This window comes from Schistocerca americana, chromosome 6 (genome assembly GCF_021461395.2).
Source record: "Schistocerca americana isolate TAMUIC-IGC-003095 chromosome 6, iqSchAmer2.1, whole genome shotgun sequence".
In the NCBI taxonomy this organism is placed as follows: domain Eukaryota; kingdom Metazoa; phylum Arthropoda; class Insecta; order Orthoptera; family Acrididae; genus Schistocerca; species Schistocerca americana.
The window spans coordinates 88,062,898-88,087,300 of record NC_060124.1 but is presented as its reverse complement, the minus strand read 5'-3'; the positions used below and the strand labels follow the sequence as shown (position 1 = coordinate 88,087,300).

Here is a 24,403-nt window from a genome sequence, read left to right as displayed (position 1 = left end):
TTGTGGACCCCCATACATACATACGTGTGGGTTATGAAAATAACATCTTTAACATTAAAATACCTGAAAACTAATGCATAGCTGCACAGAATTAGAATAAAACCCAAATTGCAAAACCTGCTTGTCTTCAAAATAAAGTGACAATCAAACTTTTTTATTTTCTAAAATAAAATTCTAAAAGCTGAAATCAAGATGACGACATTTACAATATTACAGGAGCTGTGGACCCATTTAACAAGAAAGTAATTAAACTTTTTGTGATAAAGTTTTTATTTCTTGCACATAAATTTTGTGCAAGTCTGCACATCAGAAAAATCCATTTTTCCCCTCTTGAAGAGCATTACAAATGAGCTTATATGTCTACTGACAGTACTTTTTGTGAGCAACTGCTAGTAAAACAATTCAAAATGTGACAAAGTCAAATCACTGTTTCTCTTGGACTCACTCAATAAATGCATCTGGGATAAAATCACAATATTGTTCAGTTCATTATTACAAAAAGGAGACAAAACAGCACCTGCACTTTTCAAAAATTGACAATATCTTCTTTCAATTTCTTCTTTTTCGCCAAAGCAATTTCCTGACTTCACTGACTAGAAACACTGAGTCAATCTATCCAGTAATGCCACATTACGCAGGTCCAACATCGTAGAAGAGGGCTGCCATTGGATAGCGAATGATGAATGCCAGAATACTGCAGATGCCCTGCACACAATAATTTAATGTTTCACAGAGAAAACACAAGACTACCGAAGTAGTTAACAAAGGAAGCATCTGAAAGGTAAGTATACTATTGTAACTTGATTTATAATACTAAAACAAAAGAATATAGAATCATATACTGTAAGCCACATACAACCTGTATATGACCAAAGAGGAAATGTAAATAGTATCACCAACAAGAACAATATTTTATTGTAAACAAATGTTTTATTGTAAACAAATGTTTTATTTTCAGAAGTAAAAGTTGGGCCCTTAGCATATATTCTACACTGAAATTTCATTCTAGGTGACTTCTCTATTGGAGTATTTCTTTCATTCTTTGACTCTGTCAACAAATGTAGGTTCTGCGATACTATGCAGCTGTGTTAATTTAAATTATAAGAACTTCCTCACTGTCGAAAAATAATGTTTTTTCGTGATCATCATCTATGTGAGAAGCAATATCTGCTAGAGATTTGATTACAAGTTGGTCTTTACAAATGTCTTTGATTATGCTGAAATTCATTACACACTTAATTATTAAATAATATGGCACAAACTCCTAAGAAATAATGAGTCTCCTTGACATAACAGATCATTGTCAAAGCCTTATGGCAGGAATATTCAGTGGGTCTTTTCTTTTATTGTCTGGTGCATTGTGATGGAATATTAGAGTGTAAGATCCTGTCAATGACAAGCCCATTAGACGCAGAGCAACAAATTTGATAGAACAGAATAGTATATTTTTTGTATGTTATAGTTTGCTACCTGACTTAAATGTGCCAGAACATAGGCTATGTAAAAATATGAGAGGTACAGATACTAATAAACTATTTTCTGTGACAAAAGAGAAACTAAGATTGAATTCTAAATGTAAAAATTGAAAAGGATACTGACTGTGTAAATGACTGAAAGTGTTAACTTCAGTCTGTGAATCAAACTTTTACTGCAGGTACTTGAACTATATAAGTGACAATCTAATTTCCAAAAAGAACTTTATTATACGTATTGGACAGGGCGGAGTCCAATAACTCTGAAGTAATACTCGATTTATCTTCACAAGATTACTTAGTAAATTAACTCAAGACATGTCACAATATGACAGAAATTTGCCACTGTTATATGTCTACATCTACATCTACATATATACTCCACTAGCCACCAAACAGTGTGTGCCGGAGGACACAATTCCTGCCAAAGTCATATTCCCCCCCCCCTCTCTGTTCCACTCGCGGATCGCGCGAGGGAAAAACGACTGTCTGAACTCCTCAGTACAAGCTCTTATTTCCCTGCTCTTTGAATGATGATCATTACGCAATCTGAAAGCTGATGGTAATAACATATGCTCTATATCCTCGGTGAAGATTGGATTTCGGAATTTGGTGAGCAGCTCCTTCCATTTAGCGCATCGTCTGTCTGGAAGTGTGTCCCACTTCAAACTTTCTATGAGATTTGCAACGTTCTCGCGATGGCTAAATGTACCACCAGTACCAGTCCGTGTACAAGACAACAGTTGTTTGAATAATGGCAGATAATTCCTTTTATAATTTATGCTAAAACTGGAAGATACGACATGGTGGATAGCAATTTTAATACTTACTTGCATTACTCTATGGAAGGAGCCAATATCAGCGATTCCTATTTAGCAAATTCTTGATTTATTAATTACCTAACACCACACAAGGATGGGGAAGCAAACTAGTTCAAAAGAAACCCATACAAGCATTTGATTTAATCAATTTAGGAAAATTATGGAAACATAATCCTGTCTTGCTGTGGCCACACTAGTGTGCATTTGGATGCCTGTGTGGTTGCGTGTACTTATGCTAGACAAGAGCTCGAAAGCTAAGGTAAATACTGCTATCTGTTGAATCAAACAGTGGAAAATCCAGGATGGAATGTAACAATATTGTGAAAAGGAAAGTTGCTACTCACAATATACCAGAGACACTGAGTCGCAGATAGGCACAACAAAAAGACTGTCACAATATAAGCTTTCAGCCAACGAGGCCTTTGTTGAAAATAGATGACACACACACACACACACACACACACACACACATGACTGCAGCTACTGCTGAAGCAACACTGTGAGCAACAGCCGCATTGCACAATGGGAGTGGTAATTGGGTGGGGGTAAGGAGGAGGCTGGGATGGAGAGGGGAGGGATAGCAGGATAGGGATGGGGGATAGTGAAGTGCTGCTGGGGAGCTCACAAGGATGAAGTGGAGAGAAGCTAGAGCTGCTAGATGCAGTTGGGAGCTGAGGGGGAGGTGGAGGGGGTATCGGAAAAGGAGAGCAGTAAAAAAAAAAAAAAAAAAAAAAAAATGGGTGCATTGGTGGAATGAGGGTTGTATAGTGCTGGAATGGGAACAGGTAAGGGGCTGGATAGGTGAGGACAATGACGAACAAAGGTTGAGGCCAGGAGGATTACAGGAACATAGGATATATTTTGCCAGGGAGAGGTCCCACCTGCACAATTCAGATAAGCTGGTGTAGGTGGGAAGGATCCATACGACACAGGCTGTGAAGCAGTGATTGAAATGAAGGATGTCATGTTGGGCAGCGTGCTCAGCAAAAGGGTGGTCCACTTGTTTCTTGGCCACAGTTTGTCGGTGGCCATTCATGCGGACAGACAGCTTGTTGGTTGTCAAGCCCACATAGAATGCAGGACAGCAGTTGCAGTTTAGCTTGTAGATTTCATGACTGGTTTAACAAGCAGCCTGGTCTTTGATGGGATAGGTGATGTTTGTGACTGGAATGCAGTAGGTGGTGGTGGGAGGAAGATCGTACAGATCTTGCATCTAGGTCTATTACAGGGATATATACCATGAGGTAAGGGGTTGGGAGCAGGGGTTCTGTAGGGATGGATGAGTATATTGTGTAGGTTTGGTGGATGACATAATACCACTGTGGGATGGGTGGGAAGGATAGTGTGCAGGACATTTCTCATTTCAGGGCACGATGGGAGGTAGTCGAAACCCTGGCAGTTGCTCCAGTCTGGGTTACGAGGGGAATGCTCCTCTGTGGCCAGATGGCGAGACTTTGGGAGGTTGTGGGGGACTGGGAAGATAAGGCACAGGAGATTTGTTTTTGTACAAGATTGGTCAGTGAAGGCCTCAGTGAGACCCTCGGTAAATTTCGAGAGGGACCGCTTGTCACAGCAGATGCAATAACCACTTCTGGCTAGCCTTGTGGAAGGGACTTCTTGGTATGGAACGGGTGGCAGCCATCAAAGTGGAGGTATTGCTGGTGGTTAGTAGATTTGATATGCACAGAGGTACTAATGTAGCGATCTTTGAGGGGACGTCAACATTGAGGAAGGTGGGTTGATGGGTTGAGTAGGACCAAGTGATGCAAATGGGGGAGAAGGTGCTGAGGTTCTGGAGGAATTTAGATAGGGTGCCATCACCCTTGATCCAGATCACAATTCTGAGTGTTTAGGAAGGATTCCTCTAGATGGCCTATGAAAAGGTTGGCATAAGATGGTGCCGTATGGGTACCCATAGCCGTACCCCAGATTTCTTTCAAAGGAAGGAGGTTGTTTGTTTGGAATCTGTCGTGTGTTGGGAAAGGTAGTGTTCAACAGTGGTAAGACCATGGGCATTAGGAATGTGAGTGTAAAGGGTGGTGGTATCAATAGTGACGAGCAGGGCACTGTGTGGTAAAGGGCAGGGACTGTCGAGAGTCGGTGAAGGAAATGGTTGGTATCTTCTTTTGAAGGCATTACCTACAAACAAATCCAACAAATGACTATGGGCAACTGCTTGGCACCATCCTATGCCAACCTATTCATGGGCCATCTAGAGGAATTCTCCCTAAACACCCAGAATCCGATACCCCTCACCTGGTTCAGATTCACTGATGACATCTTCGTGATCTGGATCAAGGGTGAGGACACCCTATCCAAATTCCTTCAGAACCTCAACACCTTCTCCCCCATTCGCATCACCTGGTCCTACTCAACTCATCAAGCCACTTTCTTCAATGTTGATCTCCATCTCAAAGATGGCTACATCAGTACCTCTGTCCATATCAAATCTACTAACCACCAGCAACACTCCACTTCAATGGCTGCCACCCATTCCATACAAGAAGTCCCTTCCATACAGCCTAGACACCTGTCGTCGTCAAATCTGCAGTGACAAGCAGTCCCTCTTAAAATATAACGAGGGTCTCACTGAGGCCCTCACAGACCATAATTATCCCCTCACTCTTGTACAAAAACAAATCTCCAGTGCCTTATCTTTTCAGTCTCTCACAACCTCCCAAAGTCTCTCCGTCCGGCCACAGAGGAGCATTCCCCTCATAAATCAATACCACGCAGGACTGGCGCAACTGAATTACATTCAGTGAATTTTATCCACAGTGGATGATGTTGAACTCCATGACTGTTCCTTTATAGAGTGTAAAAAAATTCCCATTACCAGTCACAATAAAAGATTTATTTATTTATCACACACCTGGTTTTGGCTTGTGCCCATTCTCAGGTGTTTACACATTCATGTACATGTTTTTTTTTTGCTGGAGATTAATAAAAATGAAACATCCTTATTATAATCATGCTGTGGAGACAGTTTTTCCATTCAGTTGCACATTTGTTACCATTTTTACACCCATGTTTCAGTTTATTAAAAATTTAGTTGCATACTTCACTACTGTGTCATGAACTTGCGATATACACTGTGTTTGCATACAAACATTACATCTCTTCCATGGTTTCAACTACCTGTTGTCATGCCCTGAAATGAGAGATGTCCTGCCCACTATCCTTCCCACCCCTCCCACAGTGGTATTCTGCCATCCACCGAAACTACACAATATATCCACTCATCCCAACAGAACCCCTGCTTCCAACTTCTTTCCTCATTGCTCATATCCCTGTAATAGATCTGAACGCAAGACCTGTTCCATACATCCTTCCACTACCACCACCACCACCACCACCACCACCACCACCTACTCCAGTTGTGTCACAAACATTACCTATCCCATCAAAGGGAGGGCTACTTATAAAACCAGTCATGTAATCTACCAGCTAAGCTGCAACCATAGTGCTGCATTCTATGTGGGCATGACAACTAACAGGCTGTCTGTCCGCATGAATGGCCACCAAGTAACTGTTGCCAAGAAACAAGCAGACCACCCCGTTGCTGAGCAACATGACATCCTTCATTTCAATGACTGCTTCACAGCCTGTGCCATATGGATCCTTCCCACCAACATCAGCTTTTCTGAATTGAGCAGGTGGGAACTCTCCCTGCAATATATCCTATGTTCCTGTAACCCTCCTGGCCTCAACCTTCGTTAGTCATTTTTCTCACCCATCCAGTCCCTTCCCTGTCCCCATTCCAGCACTACACAACCCTCATTCCACCAATGCACCCATTTTTTTTACTGCTCTCCTTTTCCGCTACCCCCTCCCCCTCCACCTCTCCCCTGCCCACCATCTCAGCTCCCAACTGCTTCTAGCTGCTCTAGCCTCTCTCCACTTCATCCTTGTGAGCTCCCCAGCAGCACTTCACTATTCCCCATCCCTACCCTGCTATCCCTCCCCCTCTCTGCCCCAGTCTCCTTCTTACTCCCACCCACTTGGCTGCAGTCGTGCGTGCGTGTGTGTGTGTGTGTGTGTGTGTGTGTGTGTGTGTGTGTGTTTTGTCTATTTTCAACAAAGGCCTTGTTGACCAAAAGCTTATATTTTGACAGTCTTTTTGTTGTGCATATCTGTGACTCAGCATTTCCATTATATGGTGTGTAGCAACTTTCCTTTTCATAATATTGTACTGTTATCTGTTGCATGTTTCTGTGTGCTACACTTCAGTCAGCAATAGGTGAGTGTTTGCCTTTCCTTATTTTATATATGTACATATTATATATTTATCTATATATCTAAAAACACAGATGATGTGACTTACCGAACGAAAGTGCTGGCAGGTCGATAGACACACAAACAAACACAAACATACACATGAAATTCAAGCTTACGCAACAAACTGTTGCCTCACCAGGAAAGAGGGAAGGAGAGGGAAAGACGAAAGGATGTGGGTTTTAAGGGAGAGGGTAAGGAGTCATTCCAATCCCGGGAGCGGAAAGACTTACCTTAGGGGGAAGTGCGAGTGTATACCTGTCCTTTTTTCCCCCTAAGGTAAGTCTTTCCGCTCCCGGGATTGGAATGACTCCTTACCCTCTCCCTTAAAACCCACATCCTTTCGTCTTTCCCTCTCCTTCCCTCTTTCCTGATGAGGCAACAGTTTGTTGCGAAAGCTTGAATTTCATCTGTATGTTTGTGTTTGTTTGTGTGTCTATTGACCTGCCAGCACTTTCGTTCGGTAAGTCACATCATCTGTGTTTTTAGATATATTTTTCCCACGTGGAATGTTTCCCTCTATTATATTTATATATTTATCTTATATTTATACTTATATTATATATAAGTATCATCATGATGATATAAATATATATTTAGATGGCCGGATGGGGGTTTCAAGCCTGCTCTTTCTGAAAATGAGTGCAGCACATTAATATGTGTGCCGCCTTGTCCACTGGTGCAGCAGGTATTGGATTTATTATTATTTAACTTTTCTTGCATTCCAGTCACATCTTCAAAGGTAAGGTGGACTAAATATTTACATCTTATCAAATGTACTCATTATCTCTTTCATGGCTGTAAGAAGGAGATAAATGAGTGATCGTGCAATTGGCATCTCTAAAGTACTGTCGCAGAGTTTAACTATTATTTTTAAACATGGCCTATTGTTCTAAAATTTATTTTTATGTTCTTTAATAAAAACCTTTTTCATTATTATGTAGTACTCCAGTCTCTAAATCATTATTAATGGTAGTTCTGCCTCATACTTTCTCTTTAGCTCCGTGTAATTATTGTTTTCTTCCCTGATACTGCCTGTTAGTTGGTATCTTCTTTTTTCTATCCCCCGCTTTCCCTTTACCATATCTTCAATCTGTTGCTGGAGTAAGCAACGGTATCTCAAGATGTGGCTTAGCCAATTTTTCTTCCTGCTCCTTGTGGTGTGTAAGAGATTTCTGTTTTTCCCAGCTCTTCAACAGTTTCTTGTTCCTCATGCTGCCTTCCCAACTCACCATTCTAGTTTCCTCCATACCCACATTTCGAGTACCTCCAGCCTTCTTTCCTCATCTGTTCACAGTGTCCAGGCCTCTGTACCAAATAAAACTGTGCCCTTTGTAGAGAATTTGGACAATCTTCTCATTAGTCTTTTTTTTTTTCCTTCAATGGCCTGCATAGCATTTCCCCCTATTCTTTTCAAATGCTTGCTTGATTATCACTTTTCTCAGTTTTATATCTGTGTAACATTTCAAGTCTTCTGTTATAAGATTTCTAAAGTACTTGAATTTTGCAGCTTTCTGGAGTTGTCAGTTTATTGTGATTTGGACTTCTCTCTTTTTCCTCCAAGTATCATACTTTTGGTCTTTTTCTGATTTATTTTCAATCCAAATACTTCACATTTGCTGTTTAGGTCTTCCACCAATTACATACCTTCTTTGTTCTGCCAGCATCACCATATCAGCAAAGCAAATACACACTTATCATTTTGCCTTCTCACTCACTCCTCTCATTTATACTTTGTGCCAGTTTAATGGTTGTGACTGGTACAACCAAACTAATATTTAGTATGTTTTAGAAATATTTCATGCATTTGTTCACTGCCTGTCAACTGATCAATATGTTTTAACAAATCAGTTATTACCTCTTCATTACTTTTATTTATTCATTCCTGGGAAAAATGCTGTCAGGTGACACTAAATACGTACTCAGGCACTTACAGTTTATCTTTCCCAGTATGAAACAATGTGAATAGTTTAGTTACATACTTGAAACACTATGGAGTCATCTGAGTTCCTCCATTCTGGGAAACATTCTGTGTACGCTCTTCTCCTATTGTCATGGTCCCTCACTATACCTAACACAGCTTCACTTGTCAAGTCACTTCTGTTGTACTGCTGCTCATTATCATAAGTGGTAATAATAAAACATTGTAACCAGCCACTGCTACTGGCTTTTCTACAGCTCATTGGTGCCCTCCAGTATTTACATTCTCCCACAGTTCAGTGAAATGAGCTTTAACTGAAAATGGTTTGCTTCTACTATGTATAGGAAACCACATCCTGAATTTAACATTTAGGCACAATGTAACATATTCTCTGCAAGAGGGACGTGGAACTATTGCAAATTTAAGTATCAAACAAGTGTAGTTTCAGCTGCCTGAGACTGCAGTCATGCGTGTGAGTTGCGTTTATGCATGCGTGCGCGCACGCGCGTGTGTGTGTGTGTGTGTGTGTGTGTGTGTGTGTGTGTGTGTGTGTGTGTGTTTGTGTGTTTATTGTTGACAAAGGCCTTAATGGCCAAAGCTATAATTGTAAGAATCTTTTTGTTGTGTCTCTCTGCGACTCAGCATTATTCTGCATACGGTATTTTATGTTTTTGCATGACATTATTGTGATTGGGTACAATCTATTTACTCTTCAGGCAAAGATAATGTAATTTAGCCCAACTCTGAGCTATACTACAAAGGCTGACTTGGTATACCTTATCAATGCAGTCTGGAATGAATTGGTGCATGCCGGCAAGGTTCTAAAGTTGTCATCAGAAATGTTTTACAGAGCTATCTGTTCCATAAATGAAGTTTTATTTCCTTCGTTTTTTATTAATCATTCTTCAGGAATGAAATCAGTGTATCTTACAATCATTTTGTTTCCTATCACTTCAGATTGTCACAGGCTTTAAATTCTAGCTGCAAGTAATTATACCTGCTCAAAATCTTATTGAGAAAGTTGCCATTGCAACATTCTGTTCTCTATAGACACTCTGAAATGAAACCCTGCCAAATTTTTAATAACACTAAACACTGTTTGCTCTGTCAGACTACAGTAGTGTGCCTGAGGTTACCTCCTGCCTTTTAACAACTTTACATAAACAACAGTAAGTGAAGTTCTTTTCTCGGGGAATTTACTGAGTGATCACGGCAATGGTGGATGCCCATACAAATACCAAACATAATTTGGACAGAGTTCTCGGCAGAAACAAACACACACTGAAACGCCTGACCTATTCAACATTTTTTGGGCAAAATAGTTCCTTAAGGTACAAGAATAACAAGAGAGCAGCAAATAGTGGAGACATTGAGCTGCTGACAGGCACAACAAAATGATGGTAAACAAGTAAGCTTTTGGCCAAAAACACCTTCTTCTGAATTAGACACCGTCCACACACACATTCATTCAAACGTACTCATCACACACATTACCACTGTGTCTGGCTGCCGAGGTCAGACTGCGAGTAACCACACATGATGGGAGACGCAATCTGGCTGGTGGGGATGAGGAGGAGGGTGGGGCAGGGAAGGAGAGGGATAGCAGGGTAGAGGTGTGGGACAGTAAAGTGCTGCTTGTGGGAGCATACAGGGACAAGGTGGAAAGAGGGTAGGGCAGCTAAGAGCAGTCAGGAGGTTAGACAGAGGTCATGGGAGGAGGGGGTGGGACGAGAGTTTGGGTGAGTCAGAAAAGGAGAGAAGTAAAATGAATGTGGGTACATTGGTGAATAGAAGGCTGTGTAGTACTGGAGTGGGAACAGAGAAGGGTATACATGAGTGAAGAAAAATGACTAACGAGGGTTGAGGCCAGGAAGGTAACCCTTAAGTTTCATTAGTCATTGTCCTTTACCCACCTATCTCCTTCTCTGTTCCCATGCCAGCACTACACTGCCCTCTATTCCACCATCTCACCCACAGTCTTTTTACTTCTCCCCTTTTTTGCTCCCTCCCCCATCCCCACCCCTCTTGCCCTCCATCTAACTTCCCGATTTTGCCTCACTGCCCTACCCTCTCTCCACCTTGTCCCTGTATGCTCCCACAAGCAGCACTTTAACACTCCCACCCCTACCCTGCTATCCCTCTCTCCCCCTGCCCCAGCTTTCTCTTTGTCCCCATCACCCAGAATGTGTCTCCCATCACGCACAGTTAATCACTGTCTGGCCTCGGCAGCCACAGTGGTTTTTTTTGTGTGTGTGTGTGTGTGTGTGTGTGTGTGTGTGTGTGTGTGTGTGTTTTGTCTAATTCAGAAGAAGGCCTTTTGGCTAAAAGCTTACTTGTTTAGCAGTTTTTTTTGTTGTGCCTGTCTGCAACTCGGCATCTCTACTATTCATTATTCAATCCTGGATTTTCTGTAGTTTGAAGAGAGTAGCAAATTATGATTTCATTGAAGACACAATATAATCTTTATATATTTATTATATGAAATATATATATAACTAAGAGAAGTCTCCGAGATATCAATATATTCAATAAGCATACAATTTATGAATTACCTGCAATACAAGCAGACGGGAGGTGAGAACGGACTCATGTGCTGGACCTCCGAGTAACAACGTAAGGTTGATAATTGTCATATTGTTAATCTCAATAGTGTTTTTGTCAATATGAACATGCAACAGCTTAAACCGTGGAAGAACTTTGAGTACAGCTGTGCCAATTAGGCCCACTTCATTATGTGAAAATTTTACAGTGCTTGCCTCCATAATGTCTCGATCGGCATTGTACCTGGAATGAATAATATGTTTAGGAAGTCTGCATCAAGATAGAATAAAAAATCTGCATGTGATTAATCAGGCAAAACCTGCTGGCAACACATGGCAGACTTCTCATAAAAAACACACACTGAATGGAAACATGATTTTTTTAAAATGTCATCCAATGGACAACGCCACCTCTGGTGTCTAGCTGTTAATGTTGCTGGTCACTAACACAAATGTCTTACACCTGAGTCTTGCTAACCATCTCAGATTTTTTTATAGTGGAACAAGGGCCACTCAGCCTCATGACATCAAATGATAAGCTGTTGTTTATAAGGGAAACGGACTGAGGATCAACCAAAGAAGCATCCAGACTAAAAAGCTTACAGCAGGGTGGGACCACACAGCATCTGTTTCTTAAATCAATGGACATACAATCACCAATAATGTGTTAAATCTTCACTCTGAAGACACTGCTATGTAATTTAAAAATTTAGCTAGTGGGGTACAATGTCTGCTGCCACTGTGAGGAAGTAGTCATGGAATTTTATGACCAATGTTTTTAGTATGTCACCAGTTTTGTCCGAGCTATTTTTTGAGGGCTGAATTTCATTTGGATCAGTGTTTTTGTTTGTTTCTTATTTAATAAAGTTCTAAATTGTTTTCCCTTACTCTTACAGTATTTATGATAAAATAATTCAATTGGATAGATAAAAAATCTATTCACCAAGCGGCGGCAGAACACACACATAAAAGAAGGTTGCAATGAGGCAAGCTTTCGGAGCCACTGGCTCCTTCTTCAGGCGGAAGGGTTGAAAGGGAAGGAAGACGGGTGAAGGAAAAGGATTGGAGAGTCTAGGAAAAGGGGTAAATTTTGGGAAAGTCAACCAGAACCGCGGAACAGGGGGGACTTACTGCATGGGATGAGATGGAGAGTATTTTGTAATATTGGTGGTAATAAGGTTTCAATTCTTGGCATCAACTTGTTCTCTGAATTACATAGAGCTCTCTCTTCCTAACACTGTCCATACTTGCTTCTGTACAATTTTGAACTTCAATATTGCACAGTAAATAAATTAAAATATTCTGTGAAAGAACACTGAGCCGAAAAGAGATCTGTCAAAACATATATAAATGATAAAAATAACAAAAACATGGATCTTTGTCTGAAGAGATTCAGGTGGCAAATGATGATGAAACTATTAGTGCAGCTATTAGTATCCTGCAAAAAGAAAGAAAACATGTAAATATGTAAAGCATTTGCTATGAGGATTAGTTAAGTGACTGTGAATCTATTTATTCTTAAATGTGTAAAAGCAGGTAAAACTGCCTTATTAATTTAAGGTTAGGTTATTATAGCATACAGGAGCTTCATATTTTTTTGTGCAGCTGATTCAGGCTGTTAAAGAAGCACATACTTAACTAGAATTTAGAACTGGAGAATGGGCTTAACCAATTGCTTTCTAATCTTTATTAAGTCAAACCTCTTTCAGGAATGCATTGTTTGAGACTGTTTTAGAACTCCACATTAAAAGCAACTTGACACAAAGTTTCTTCAAAAACCAAATACCAAGACAGTCAAAGAAGTTGTCAAACTCAGCATGGTTTAAATAATTCCACTAGAAAATTTTTAAACCTACAAAACAACCAGTACACGTTAAACTAATAAAGTTTCAAATTAAATTGTCAGAGTTTTTTTACACAGACATCTGCTTGTCCAAAGAGTTTAACGACTAGCCTGGTTCTGGCAAAATATTTGTCCTGATCACTGACCTGAACAACACCATTTAATTGAAATTTATTGTGATTATTGTTATCATCATCCAGCAACAAAATTTCAAATACTTCTGAGATCTGTAAGGTCACTTATATGACCCTGTTAATATTTGTGAGCTTCTTGGACCTGGATGATATGCAACTGTTCTCTGTACTATCATCAGACAGGGTGGTGACTGTTTCATCAAAAGATTTCCCCGAGATTTTCAGCTTCAAATTCCAAATTTTACTTAATCATTTTCTGTTGCATGTGGGAGCAAGTTTTACTTTACTAGCTATGTCCACAAACGAATTTTTTAAATTACCACATCACTTATTAGTGAGAATTCCAAATTCAGCTACAATTTACTATTTTACCAACAATTCCACAAGATAAATGCTTGCTGCTTCTGGAAATTTCACTGTCATGATCCTATGCCATGCTTTGTCATTTTATGATAACCTCAAGTATGTGAGAAATCTCCACAGCAACACATCTCAAATTCTTGTCAGTGGAATGTGCTATCAATAGACATTCAATGCATAATGTTTCAAACCTGACACTCTTCACACTACGGTCAACATAACAATTTGAAGCATGACGCTGTGAGTCTGTCAGGAAAGTTCTGCTTTGAACTGAAATCGAGGAGGGGGAAAAAAAGCATCAGAACCTGAATATTCAATGCTGATATACAAAACATGCATGTTTCCAGACAAGTCACAACACTGTCTATTCAGCACACAACACACAAACCTACAGCTAAAGAGCTACACCATCATCATCTTCGCCCTCATCGTACTGAAATTAATACCTGCCACAACCACTATTTTTGAGGGAGTTTTATTAGTGTCATCCACACCAATTTCTTATGATCACCCCTTTGGTGAGTATATACAAAATCGTGAATATTCCTTTCAATCCTACCTATGGAGTCTAGTCCTGACAACTTACCAAATTATTAGCTAAAATCAAACAATGTAAACTAAAGGTTGGAATATCAACAATATTAGGAAAAGGATAGAGTGCTACCCACTGTAAGGATAACCCACTGAGTTGCAGAGGAGCACAACAAAAAGACTGTTAAACATCATAGCTTTCGGCCAAAGCCTTCTTCGGCAGAGAAAGCACACGGACATTCACACAAGCAAGTACACCTCACACACACACATGACCGTTTCTACCAGCAGCTCCAACATGAATGTGACTGTCACATGAATAGCAATCTGAAGTGGGGCAGGGAAGGGGGAGAGACGGCACAGTATGGGTGGGGGGAGGGAAGAGTGCTGTCTGGTGAGGTATGCAGGAACTAGAGACTGTCAGGCGCAGCGTAGACTGGTGGTGGTGGTGGTGGTGGTGGTGGTGGTGGTTGTTGGGGGAGGGGGGGGGGGGGAAGGGGAGGGGGAACACAGAGTGGGAAAGGAGAGGAGCTGGGGAGGGGAAAGGGCAGGTGGGGGGCACATTGTCATAGGCCAATGCACAAAGAAGGTGAGGGAATGTGAAATGGGACCAGTTGACAGGACGAGGGGGCAGTTAAGAAAAGCTGGTGGTGGAGGGGAGTACCCAGGTGGCCCAGGTTGTGAAGCAGCCATTCAAAAAACTTGCACGCTATGTTTGGCTACATGTTAGGCCATAGAATGGTCTATTTTGCTCTTGGCCACAGTTTGGCAGAGGCCGTTCCTCCTGGTGGACAGCTAGTTTCTAGTCATACCAATACAAGAAGATGTGCAATGTTTGCAGCAGAGCTAGTATACAACATGGCTGCTTTCACAGTTGGCCTGGTCTTCATGGGGTAAGATAAGCTTGTGACAAGACTAGAAAAGGAAGTGATGGGTGGGTGGATTGGGCAAGTTTTGCACCTGGGTCTTCCACAGGTATATGATATGTGTGTCGCAAGGATTTGGGACTGTAAGTGGCATAAGGATATACTAGAATGTTGTGACGGTTGGATGGGCAACAGAACACCACTTGGGAGGGGTATGAAGGACTAGGGTCAGATGTCCCTCATTTTAGGGCATGCTTCTTGACTATCAAAGCTCTGACAAAGGATGTGATTCAGTTGTTCCAGTTTGGGGTGGTACTGGATGACAAAGAGAGCACTCCTTTGTCTTTCTTGAGGGTGGTGGGAGAATTGGGGGGGTGTGAGGAAATGGCATGGAAAATTTGTTTGTGGACTAGGTCAAGAGGATAGTGCCTGTCCATGAAGGCCTTGGTGAGACATTCAGCATACTGGGAAAGGGAGTTCTTGTCACTCTAGATATGCTTCCCCAGGTAGCAAGGCTGTATGGGAGGGATTTTGATGTGAAAGGGAAGGACAGCTGTCAAAATGCAGGTATTGCTAGCAGATTATAGGTTTAATGTGGAGAAAGTTGCGGATGAAGCCATCAGAGTGGAGGAGGTCAACATCTAGGGAGATAGCACATTGGGTTGAAGAGAACTAAGTGAAGAGAATGGTAGAGAAGATGTTGAGATTGTGAAGGAATGAGGATAGGGTCCCGAGCCCAGATCAAGAAGACATAATCAATGATTCTGAACTAGATCAAGGGTTTGGGGTAGTGGGAGGACAGTAGTGTTTCCTCTAGCTGTACCGTAAACAGGTTGGCACAGGAAGGTACCATGTGGGTGTCCATGACTGTGTCGTGTATTTGTTTGTATACCTTCCCATGAAAGGACAAGTAGTTATGAGCTAGGTTTAAGTTAGTTAGGTAAATGAGGTAGTGGGTTTGCAGTCTGAAGGATGTTGGGGAAGGTAGTGTTCAATTGCAGCAACACCATGGGCATGAGGGATGTTGGTGTCTAGAGAAGTGGCATCAGTAGTGACCAGTAGGGAACAAGGTGGTAAAGTGGTGAGGATAGTGCGAGTTGGTGAAGGGAGTGGTTAGTATCTTTGATGTGAGAGACTAGATTATGGGCAACTGGTTGGAGGTGCTGGTCAATGAGGACAGAAATCCTTTCAGTGAAGGCAGAATAACCAGCTACAATGGGGTGTCCAGGATTGTTGCATGTAGAAGGTGTGTGTGTGTGTGTGTGTGTGTGTGTGTGTGTGTGTGTGTGTGTGTGTATGTATTCAGGGGATAGGCTCTGAGAAGAGGTTTTCTGGGAAGAGCCAAATGCTTTAAGCAGGGATTACTCTGGCAGAGTTTATACCTGGACAAGTCAGACATTTGGCAGACGCCTTCTGCCAAGTAGTTACAGCAACTTATCACAACAGTGGTGGAGCCTTTGTCTGCAGGGAGCGTGATTAGGTCCGGATCTGTTTTGAGATTGTGTAAGCCACACCAACTCCCATACCTTCTCTGTTTCTTTTTGCCCCATATTTTTGCGCAATTTTTATGCAGTTTTATGTATTTGTTCACATGTTTATGTACTTTTATGTGTTTTTGCTTACTTTTTTGTGTGTGTTTTTGTATGCCTGTACATACTTTTCCGCATCTTTTCCTGTTATCCAGCTTCCCTGAGAACTATCCAACAGCTACATTTGCTGATTTTCCATGTCATTTCCCATTTCCCCAATGTCATCTGTGCCACAATGGTCCCTGCCCCATCTTTGTGCACCAGTTCAGAAAAGTATCCCTTTCCCTGATTAAAACACATTCCCACATCTTGTTCCTTAAATGCTGCCTAAACCATGGAATCCCCCCCCCCCCCCCCCCCCCAACAGCCTAAGCATAGAAGTTCCTTTCTCTGCATCCCACCCTTTCTTTCACAATGACCTTAGCTTTTGATTCCATCAGCCCATGTCCATCACAAAAAAACATTTCAATGGCACGGGCATCCCAGAATCACCACTGCTCCTTCCCCAAGATACTGCTCCGATGCCATATCCACTACATACATCACATCTCTGAAACTGAATCCTTTGCTCTCCAGCACCTGGAACACCATTCCAGACACCATGTCAATTGTTGCCTTCGGGCATCATTATCCAACCTATATCGTATCCACAGTATTCCTCTCCATCAACTCTTTGTAGCACCCAGACCCCATCTACATGACCTTTCCAACTTGCCACAGTTCGCAAAACTACCTTCCAACACTCCAAATCCAGGGCCTAAAAATTCCAGTAACATTGTCGTTAACTTTTCCACCAAAATCTTCAACCCCACAGAAGTTTCAGCCCTAACCAAAGGCATCACCTTTAGCCCTACACCAAAATTTAACCATGTTGGACTTGTCAAAGACCTGCTCTCCTCCTCTTGAACTGTGCAATGGAAACACTCGTTTGCAACCAATCCTTACAACGAAAGCCAACCAAATTCCAACACTGAACCTCTTATCTCACAGTTCATACCACTATCCAACCATGATCCTCCCCCCCATCCCCCACCCACCTAACCAACCTCTGGTCATCTCCCAGGAATTCCTTATCTCCAACTTGGCCTCACCATCCTTCTCCAAGTCCCTTCCTAAACACACTAACCTTTCAGCAGAAAAAAAGGACAGCGATACAAAGGCTCAAAACAGATCCTGACCTAATCATCCTACCTGCACACAAAGATTCCACCACTGTCATTATGAATCACACTGATCATACTCTGCCAATTGTCTGAGTCCTCCATCTATAAACTCTACCACAGTGATCCCATCTCAGAAGTCCAACATAACCTGAAATCCTGCTTAAAGCTTCAGGCCCTTCCAAGAATCTCTCCCATCATTCCATTTCCCTCCCCACCCCTACAACACCCCACACACTGGCCTTCTACATGCTCCCCAAGTTTCACAAACTCAACAATCCTACCTGCCCCATTGTTGCTGGTTATAGCGTCCCCACTGGAAGGATTTTGGCCGTCACTGACAGACAACCCCATTCAAATTCCTGTAATCTATCCTCCCACATCAAAAATATCAACCACTTCCTTCACTGACACTCTACCATCTCAACTGCTTTGCCTCCTGGTTCCCTGTTTCCAACTGGTCACAGTTGATGCCGCCACTTCCCTGTCCATCAACTCCCTCATGACCATGGTTTTGCCACAGATGAACATTACCTTTCTCAATGTCCTGCTGATGCCAAACTCACTCCCTCATTAATCTAAATAATTAAATCCTAACACTTAACTACTTCTCCCTTGAAGGGAAAGTATACAAACAAATCCACAACACAGCCATGGGCATCTGGCATGGCACTCTCCTATGCCAATCATTTTATGGGACATTTAGAAGAAACTTTCGTAACCTTACACAACCCCAAACCCATTACCTCGTTCGGATTCATTGATGACGTCTTCGTGATCTGGGCTCTTCACAACCTCAACGCCACCTCTCCCATCCACTTCACTTAGTCCTCTTCAAACCAATGAGCCATCTTCCTCAATGTTGACCTCCTCTTCTCTAATGGCTCCATCCACACCTCTCTTCACATTAAACTTACCAACTGCTAACAGCATTTTGACAGCTGTTATCCCTTCCACATCAAAAATTCCATCCCATATAGCATTGCCACCTGCAGTGACAAGAACTTTCTTTCCCCAGTATGTTGCATGTCTCACCAAGGCCTTCATGGACAGACACTATTCCCTGGACCTAGCCCACAAACAGATTTCCCATGCCATTTCCCACCACCCCCAAGAGCCAGCTACAAAGGAGTGTCTCTTTCATCACCCAGTAACCCAGTACCATTCCAAACTGGAACAACTGAACCACATCCTTTGTCAGAGCTTTGATAGTCAAGCAGTATGCCCTGCAATGAGGGACATCCTAACCAAGGTCCTTTCCACCCCTCATAAATCTGTGTTCCATCAGCCACACAAACTCCACAACATCCTTGTCTACCCCTATGCCATTCCCAGTCCCAGCCCCTTGCCACAGATACCGTATCCCTGTGGAAGACCTTGGTGCAAAATCTTCCCAAACCACACACTCAGCACTTCCTATTCCAATCCTGTCAGAGGCTTATCAAAGGCCAGGCTGACTCTGAAAAGAGCCATGTTGTATACCAGCTCTGCTGCAGCCACTGCAAAGCTTTTTATATTGGTATGACCACCAACCAGCTGTACACCAGGGTAAATGGCCACTGCCAAACTATGACCAAGAGCAAAGTAAACCACCCTGTGGCACAACATGTAGCTGAACTCATCATGCTAGGTTTCAGTGGCTCCTTCACCAACCCAGGCCATCTGGATCCTCCCCTCCACCTCCAGCTTTTCTGAACTGCACAGATGGGAGTTCTCCTTACACACATTCTCCATTCCTGAAATGAGGCCGGCTTCCACCTACAATAACCTACTGTCCCCATTCCCTCCACCCAACAATTTCCGGCCCCTCGTTCTGTCACCTACTCCCGTTTGACATTCCCTCACCCTCTATGTGTGTTGCCCTGCGCCAATGTATCCACCTGTCTTTTCCCCTTCCCTATTTCCCTCCTTTCCCACTCCGCATTCCCCCCTTCCCCACCCACTCAACACTGTCCCTGGTAGTGTCTAGTCCTTGTTCACCCTGCCACACAGCATTCATCTCTCCCCCACCCATACCCTGATATCCCTCCTCTTTCCCCATCCCACTCCAGATTGCTATTCACATGGCAGGCAGTTACATTCCAGTTGGAGCTGCTGCTGACGGAAGCCATCAAGTGTGCGTGAGGTGTATTTGCTTGTGTGAATGTGTGTGTGTGGTCTTTGCTGAAGAAGGCTTTGGCTTAAAGCTATAATTGGTAATAATCTTTTTGTTGTGTCTCTTGAAACTCAACAGGTCATCTTTACAGTGGTAGCAATCTACAATTTTCCTAATATTGACAGTATTAGGTAAGAAATTGGAGGCATCTGAAACTGGATGTACTGAAGTATATTAGGGATACCATGGACAGATATGGTCACAAATGTGACAGTACTGCAGCATATGAATATTAGGGATTCTAAATACCAATATTAAAAGAAAAAAGTCAATACTTTGGCCCTACAAAGCACAACAACAAATACCACCAGTAGCAATAAATGCTGCAAGGAAAGACTGATGGCAAATGTGGTCCAGGACATTATCGTGGCCACGTAACTTAAGGCAGCAGTTTGGAGGTTTTCTTTGTTTATTTATTTGTAACAGACTCCATTACAGTATTTGTGTGTGTGTGTGTGTGTGTGTGTGTGTGTGTGTGTGTGTGTGTGTGATTAGTGTAAAGCAGGGCTTAACAACTGGCCGGTTTTGAGCGCGAGTACTCGCGTCTGCTCAGGCACGTGCTCGCGAGCAGGTGCAAGGTTGCGGAGTAGGGAGGAAGGGGAGGGAGGGGAAATGCGCGCGCACGTTTGAATAGGGCCACTGCGTGCCTATTGAATTCGCGCCGACTGTGTAACATTTAAAGTACTACGATCAGCTCTAACAGTCACTTCGCTGGTTAAGAATCATGTCAAGTCGCCGTTGTGTAACCCCAACCATGCTTTCGCAGTTCAACCCCCATTGGGAGGAATTTTATCTTTTTACAGAAAAAGATGGTGTTGCAAAATGTTTAGTATGTTACTAAACGCTGAATTCTTTTACGAAATTTAATTTGCAGCGACATTATATGTCGTACCACGTGAAAGACTTTGGACGTGGAAAATGTGATGGACCAGATCGTGCACAATTAAACTTAAAAGGAAGCTATCCGAAGAAGATCTGGACGACGAAGAAAAATCAACTGAGGCAGCTCTCAGAGTGAGTTACAAAATTGCTTTGCTTTTAGCAGAATCCCTGCGCCCCTTCACTGATGGCGATTTAATAAAATAATGTTTGGTAGTTGCAGCGGAACATTTGTGTCCATCTCAAGTTGAACAGTTTCGGATTGTGCCATTATCTAACATGACCATTATGCGTCGCATACAGGACATGGCAGACGACGTCCAGAGCCAGCTTGCAAATATCTGTAAAGATTTTATGGCACATTCTCTAGCTCTGGACGAAAGTGTTGATATCACTGGAACAGCGCAGCTTGCCATATTTATTAGAGGTGTTAATAGAGATCTTCAGGTGAGGGAGGAGCTCCTCGATGTAGTAGCCATGAAGAACACTACAACCGGAGGTGATATTTTAAGTAGTGTTGAAGAAAGTGTTGAAAATATAGGATTGTCGTGGAATTCTTTAGTTTTAGTGTCTACAGATGGTAGAGGCATACACTAAGCTAATAAAATTATGTGGCACGTGTACATTCTCCTTTATTTGTTTCATTTGTCGCAGTAATAATTCGTGAGTGATATCCCTGCAGGTAGCCGCGGATTTACATTGACTGGCGGCAGCTGTTGTGTACCCCAAATGACTCTCCCCACTCTCTGCTCTGGTCCGGTAGTGCGGGTAGCGTGCTCGCGCTGCTCCATGCTCGCGCCTTGCTGCTCACAGCTTGCTCCGCGAGCACGTATGTTGTGAAGCCCTGGTGTAAAGTAATGTTTGCATTGTAAGATGATGATGATGATGATGATGATGAGAGAAGGGGTAGGGTGAACCCTGGTGCCAGTATATAGCCTACTACTTGTAAACAACACTGAGGGGACCTCCAAGTCTAACATCCCCATCCCTTGAAGTGATCACCATCAACAGTGTCACATGCCCTCACTTCATGAGACATTGCAGAGAGGTTTGGTATTTAAACCAGGACATTGGCACAAAGTCTGATGTTCTGGAGTTTACACCGACACTTCCTCTCCCTTTGCTGGCTGAATACTGGCTGCGAAAATTTTTCCCACCACCAGAATTCAAACCAGTTTACCCTCAGGTCAAGTGCCACAGCACAAGTGTGCATTAGTGATCTTGGCCACACAGGCGGGTAATGGTCTGGATTGAGCACAGAATCATTGTTCAGAAAAACCCACGAACAAAACACAGATAATGCTACATATTGCTGATATTACTGGAGGACAAAGAAGTTAAGGAAAACAAGAATTCCTATCAAGTTACTTGTAATAATAATAATGTGAAGAAGTCAAAGAAGAAAAATAAGAATATATAAAGAGATTTTGATTCACTTACTTTGGAAGTCTATGCCTTGGGCACGGCAAAATATGAAACAACTGTGGAACTGAATACACAAAGTTTACAACTTGTGGAATAAAGAAAAGGAGCATCGTCTTGCTGAAGTGACCCAAGATACCAACAACAGCAAAAGTCATTCCAGAAAAATAGCAGAAGGTGTCTCCAACAAACACACGTGATGGGTACCTGGAAAAAGTGAAGCCAGAAAATTAAGAAAGTTTAAATGAAATTTACATTACAGTTAAATTTAATGTCTCTGCTTACAGAAACAGTTTGTAATAGCATAATTATTTGACCAAAAAAGGTTATGTAATTTTACTCTTCTGGAAGCAGTTTTGTACAACAGACATTAGGAATAATACACTGCAATGGAACAATCCTTAACAATAAAGACTGACTACTGATATTGATATTAGAGAGCTGATTCATCTACATCAACATTTACTCATTCAAATTACTTATTACTGAATAAAAAGTATGTTGAAGTTGGCACATTTCACTATAAAAACAAGGAATTTGTTGGATCCTGTCAAAAACAATCCCTGTCTAGGGCTCAGAATGGTGTTTTATATTCAGATATTCCAGTGGAAAGGCCTTTAAAGGTTGCTGGCAGATCTTGGGTAGGAAGCTGGAAGTCAGCAGATACTGGATTATATTAGATTCAGCTTTTGTTTCATAGACCCAAAAAGGAGATGATTTTGTGGGTGTGGAACAAAACATCTGAATATAATACTCACTGCCCTGATCATTTGGTAGGAGATTGTTAAAATAGGTGAATATATTACAGTAATCTGGAACTAATAATATTTGCAGAATTAGTACACTGTCAGAATGAAACATAGTCATGCACTTTTAATAAATTTATCACACACAAAATACCTGATCTCAACTGTTGTAACCATCTACTGTCAAAGCTGAAATCTAACAGACATTTTGAATTAAGCTGGTCTAGCAGTCCCTGTTAAGATATTCGTCTCTTAACTAGAAGAAGTTGCCTGTAAAAAAGTATTTCAAACTCTGTTTAAACTATGCTTTATCTGAAACCAAGTGTTCATTGGCAGAGCTTTTCATAAATACACATTAAAATCACCAGCAACGACATTTCCTCGTTTTTTACTGTGAGATGGGACAACAGAGCTTCCAGGTTTTTTATGAAGAGGTTAAAATTTCCTGAATTAGCTCTATATGTAGTTACTATTATAAAGGACTTATTATGAAATACTACTTCTGTTGCACAAGCTTCTAAGTGCTGCTCTGAGCAAAATTTATAAATATCAGTACTCTTGATTTTTATTTATTTATTTATTTATTTATTGTTCCGTGGGACCACATTTAGGAGAAGTCTCCATGGTCATGGAACGAGTCAATACATGAAATTATAACACGATTGTAGAAACACATAAAATGAAACAAGTCGTTAGTTTAAATAAAGAAAATCAAGAATGTAACACTGGAATTTGCTTAATTTTTTATCTCTTCCAGGAGCTCCTCGACAGAATAGAAGGAGTGAGCCATGAGGAAACTCTTCAGTTTAGACTTAAAAGTGTTTGGGCTACTGCTAAGATTTTTGAGTTCTTGTGGTAGCTTATTGAAAATGGATGCAGCAGAATACTGCACTCCTTTCTGCACAAGAGTCAAGGAAGTGCATTCCACATGCAGATTTGATTTCTGCCTAGTATTAACTGAGTGAAAGCTGCTAACTCTTGAGAATAAGCTAATATTGCTAACAACAAACGACATTAAAGAAAATACATACTGTGAGGGCAATGTCAAAATTCCCAGACTATTGAATAGGGGTCGACAAGAGGTTTTCGAACTTACACCATACATAGCTCGAACAGCCCGTTTTTGAGCCAAAAATACCCTTTTTGAATCAGAAGAATTACCCCAAAAAATAATACCATATGACATAAGCGTATGAAAATATGCGAAGTATACTACTTTTCGTGTTGAAATGTCACTTATTTCAGATACTGTTCTAATGGTAAATAAAGCGGCATTTAGTTTCTGAACAAGATCCTGAACATGGGCTTTCCACAACAGCTTACTATCTATCCGTACGCCTAGGAACTTGAACTGTTCCGTCTCGCTTATAACATGCCCATTCTGTCTGATTAAAATGTCAGTTCTTGTTGAATTGTGGGTTAGAAACTGTAAAAACTGAGTCTTACTGTGATTTAGCATCAAATTATTTTCCACAAGCCACGAACTTACTTCATGAACTACATTATTTGATAATGTTTCAATATTACACACAAGATCCTTCACTACCAAGGTGGTGTCATCAGCAAACAGAAATATTTTTGAATCACCTGTAATACTAGAAGGCATATCATTTACATAAATAAGGAACAGCAGTGGCCCCAGCACCGACCCTTGGGGAACGCCCCATTTAACAGTGCCCCATTGGGACTGAACATCATTACCACTCTCAATATTGCGGAGGATTACCTTCTGCTTTCTGTTCTTAAAGT

At 41.7% G+C, this 24,403-nt stretch overlaps 1 protein-coding gene across 1 annotated transcript in view; it reads right to left on the bottom strand.

Moving 5' to 3' along the window:
* Positions 1-246: 246 nt before the first annotated feature.
* Positions 247-24,403, bottom strand: part of LOC124619336 (UDP-N-acetylglucosamine--dolichyl-phosphate N-acetylglucosaminephosphotransferase) — a 141,523-nt gene continuing 117,366 nt past the window's right edge. Inside the window, exons 5-7 of the mRNA XM_047145650.1 lie at positions 21,927-22,115; positions 11,042-11,273; positions 247-705 (exon numbers count right to left, since the gene is read on the bottom strand). Of these exons, the coding sequence (XP_047001606.1) occupies positions 631-705; positions 11,042-11,273; positions 21,927-22,115 (496 nt within the window). The 3' untranslated portion in view covers positions 247-630. The remainder of the gene's footprint in view (positions 706-11,041; positions 11,274-21,926; positions 22,116-24,403) is intronic.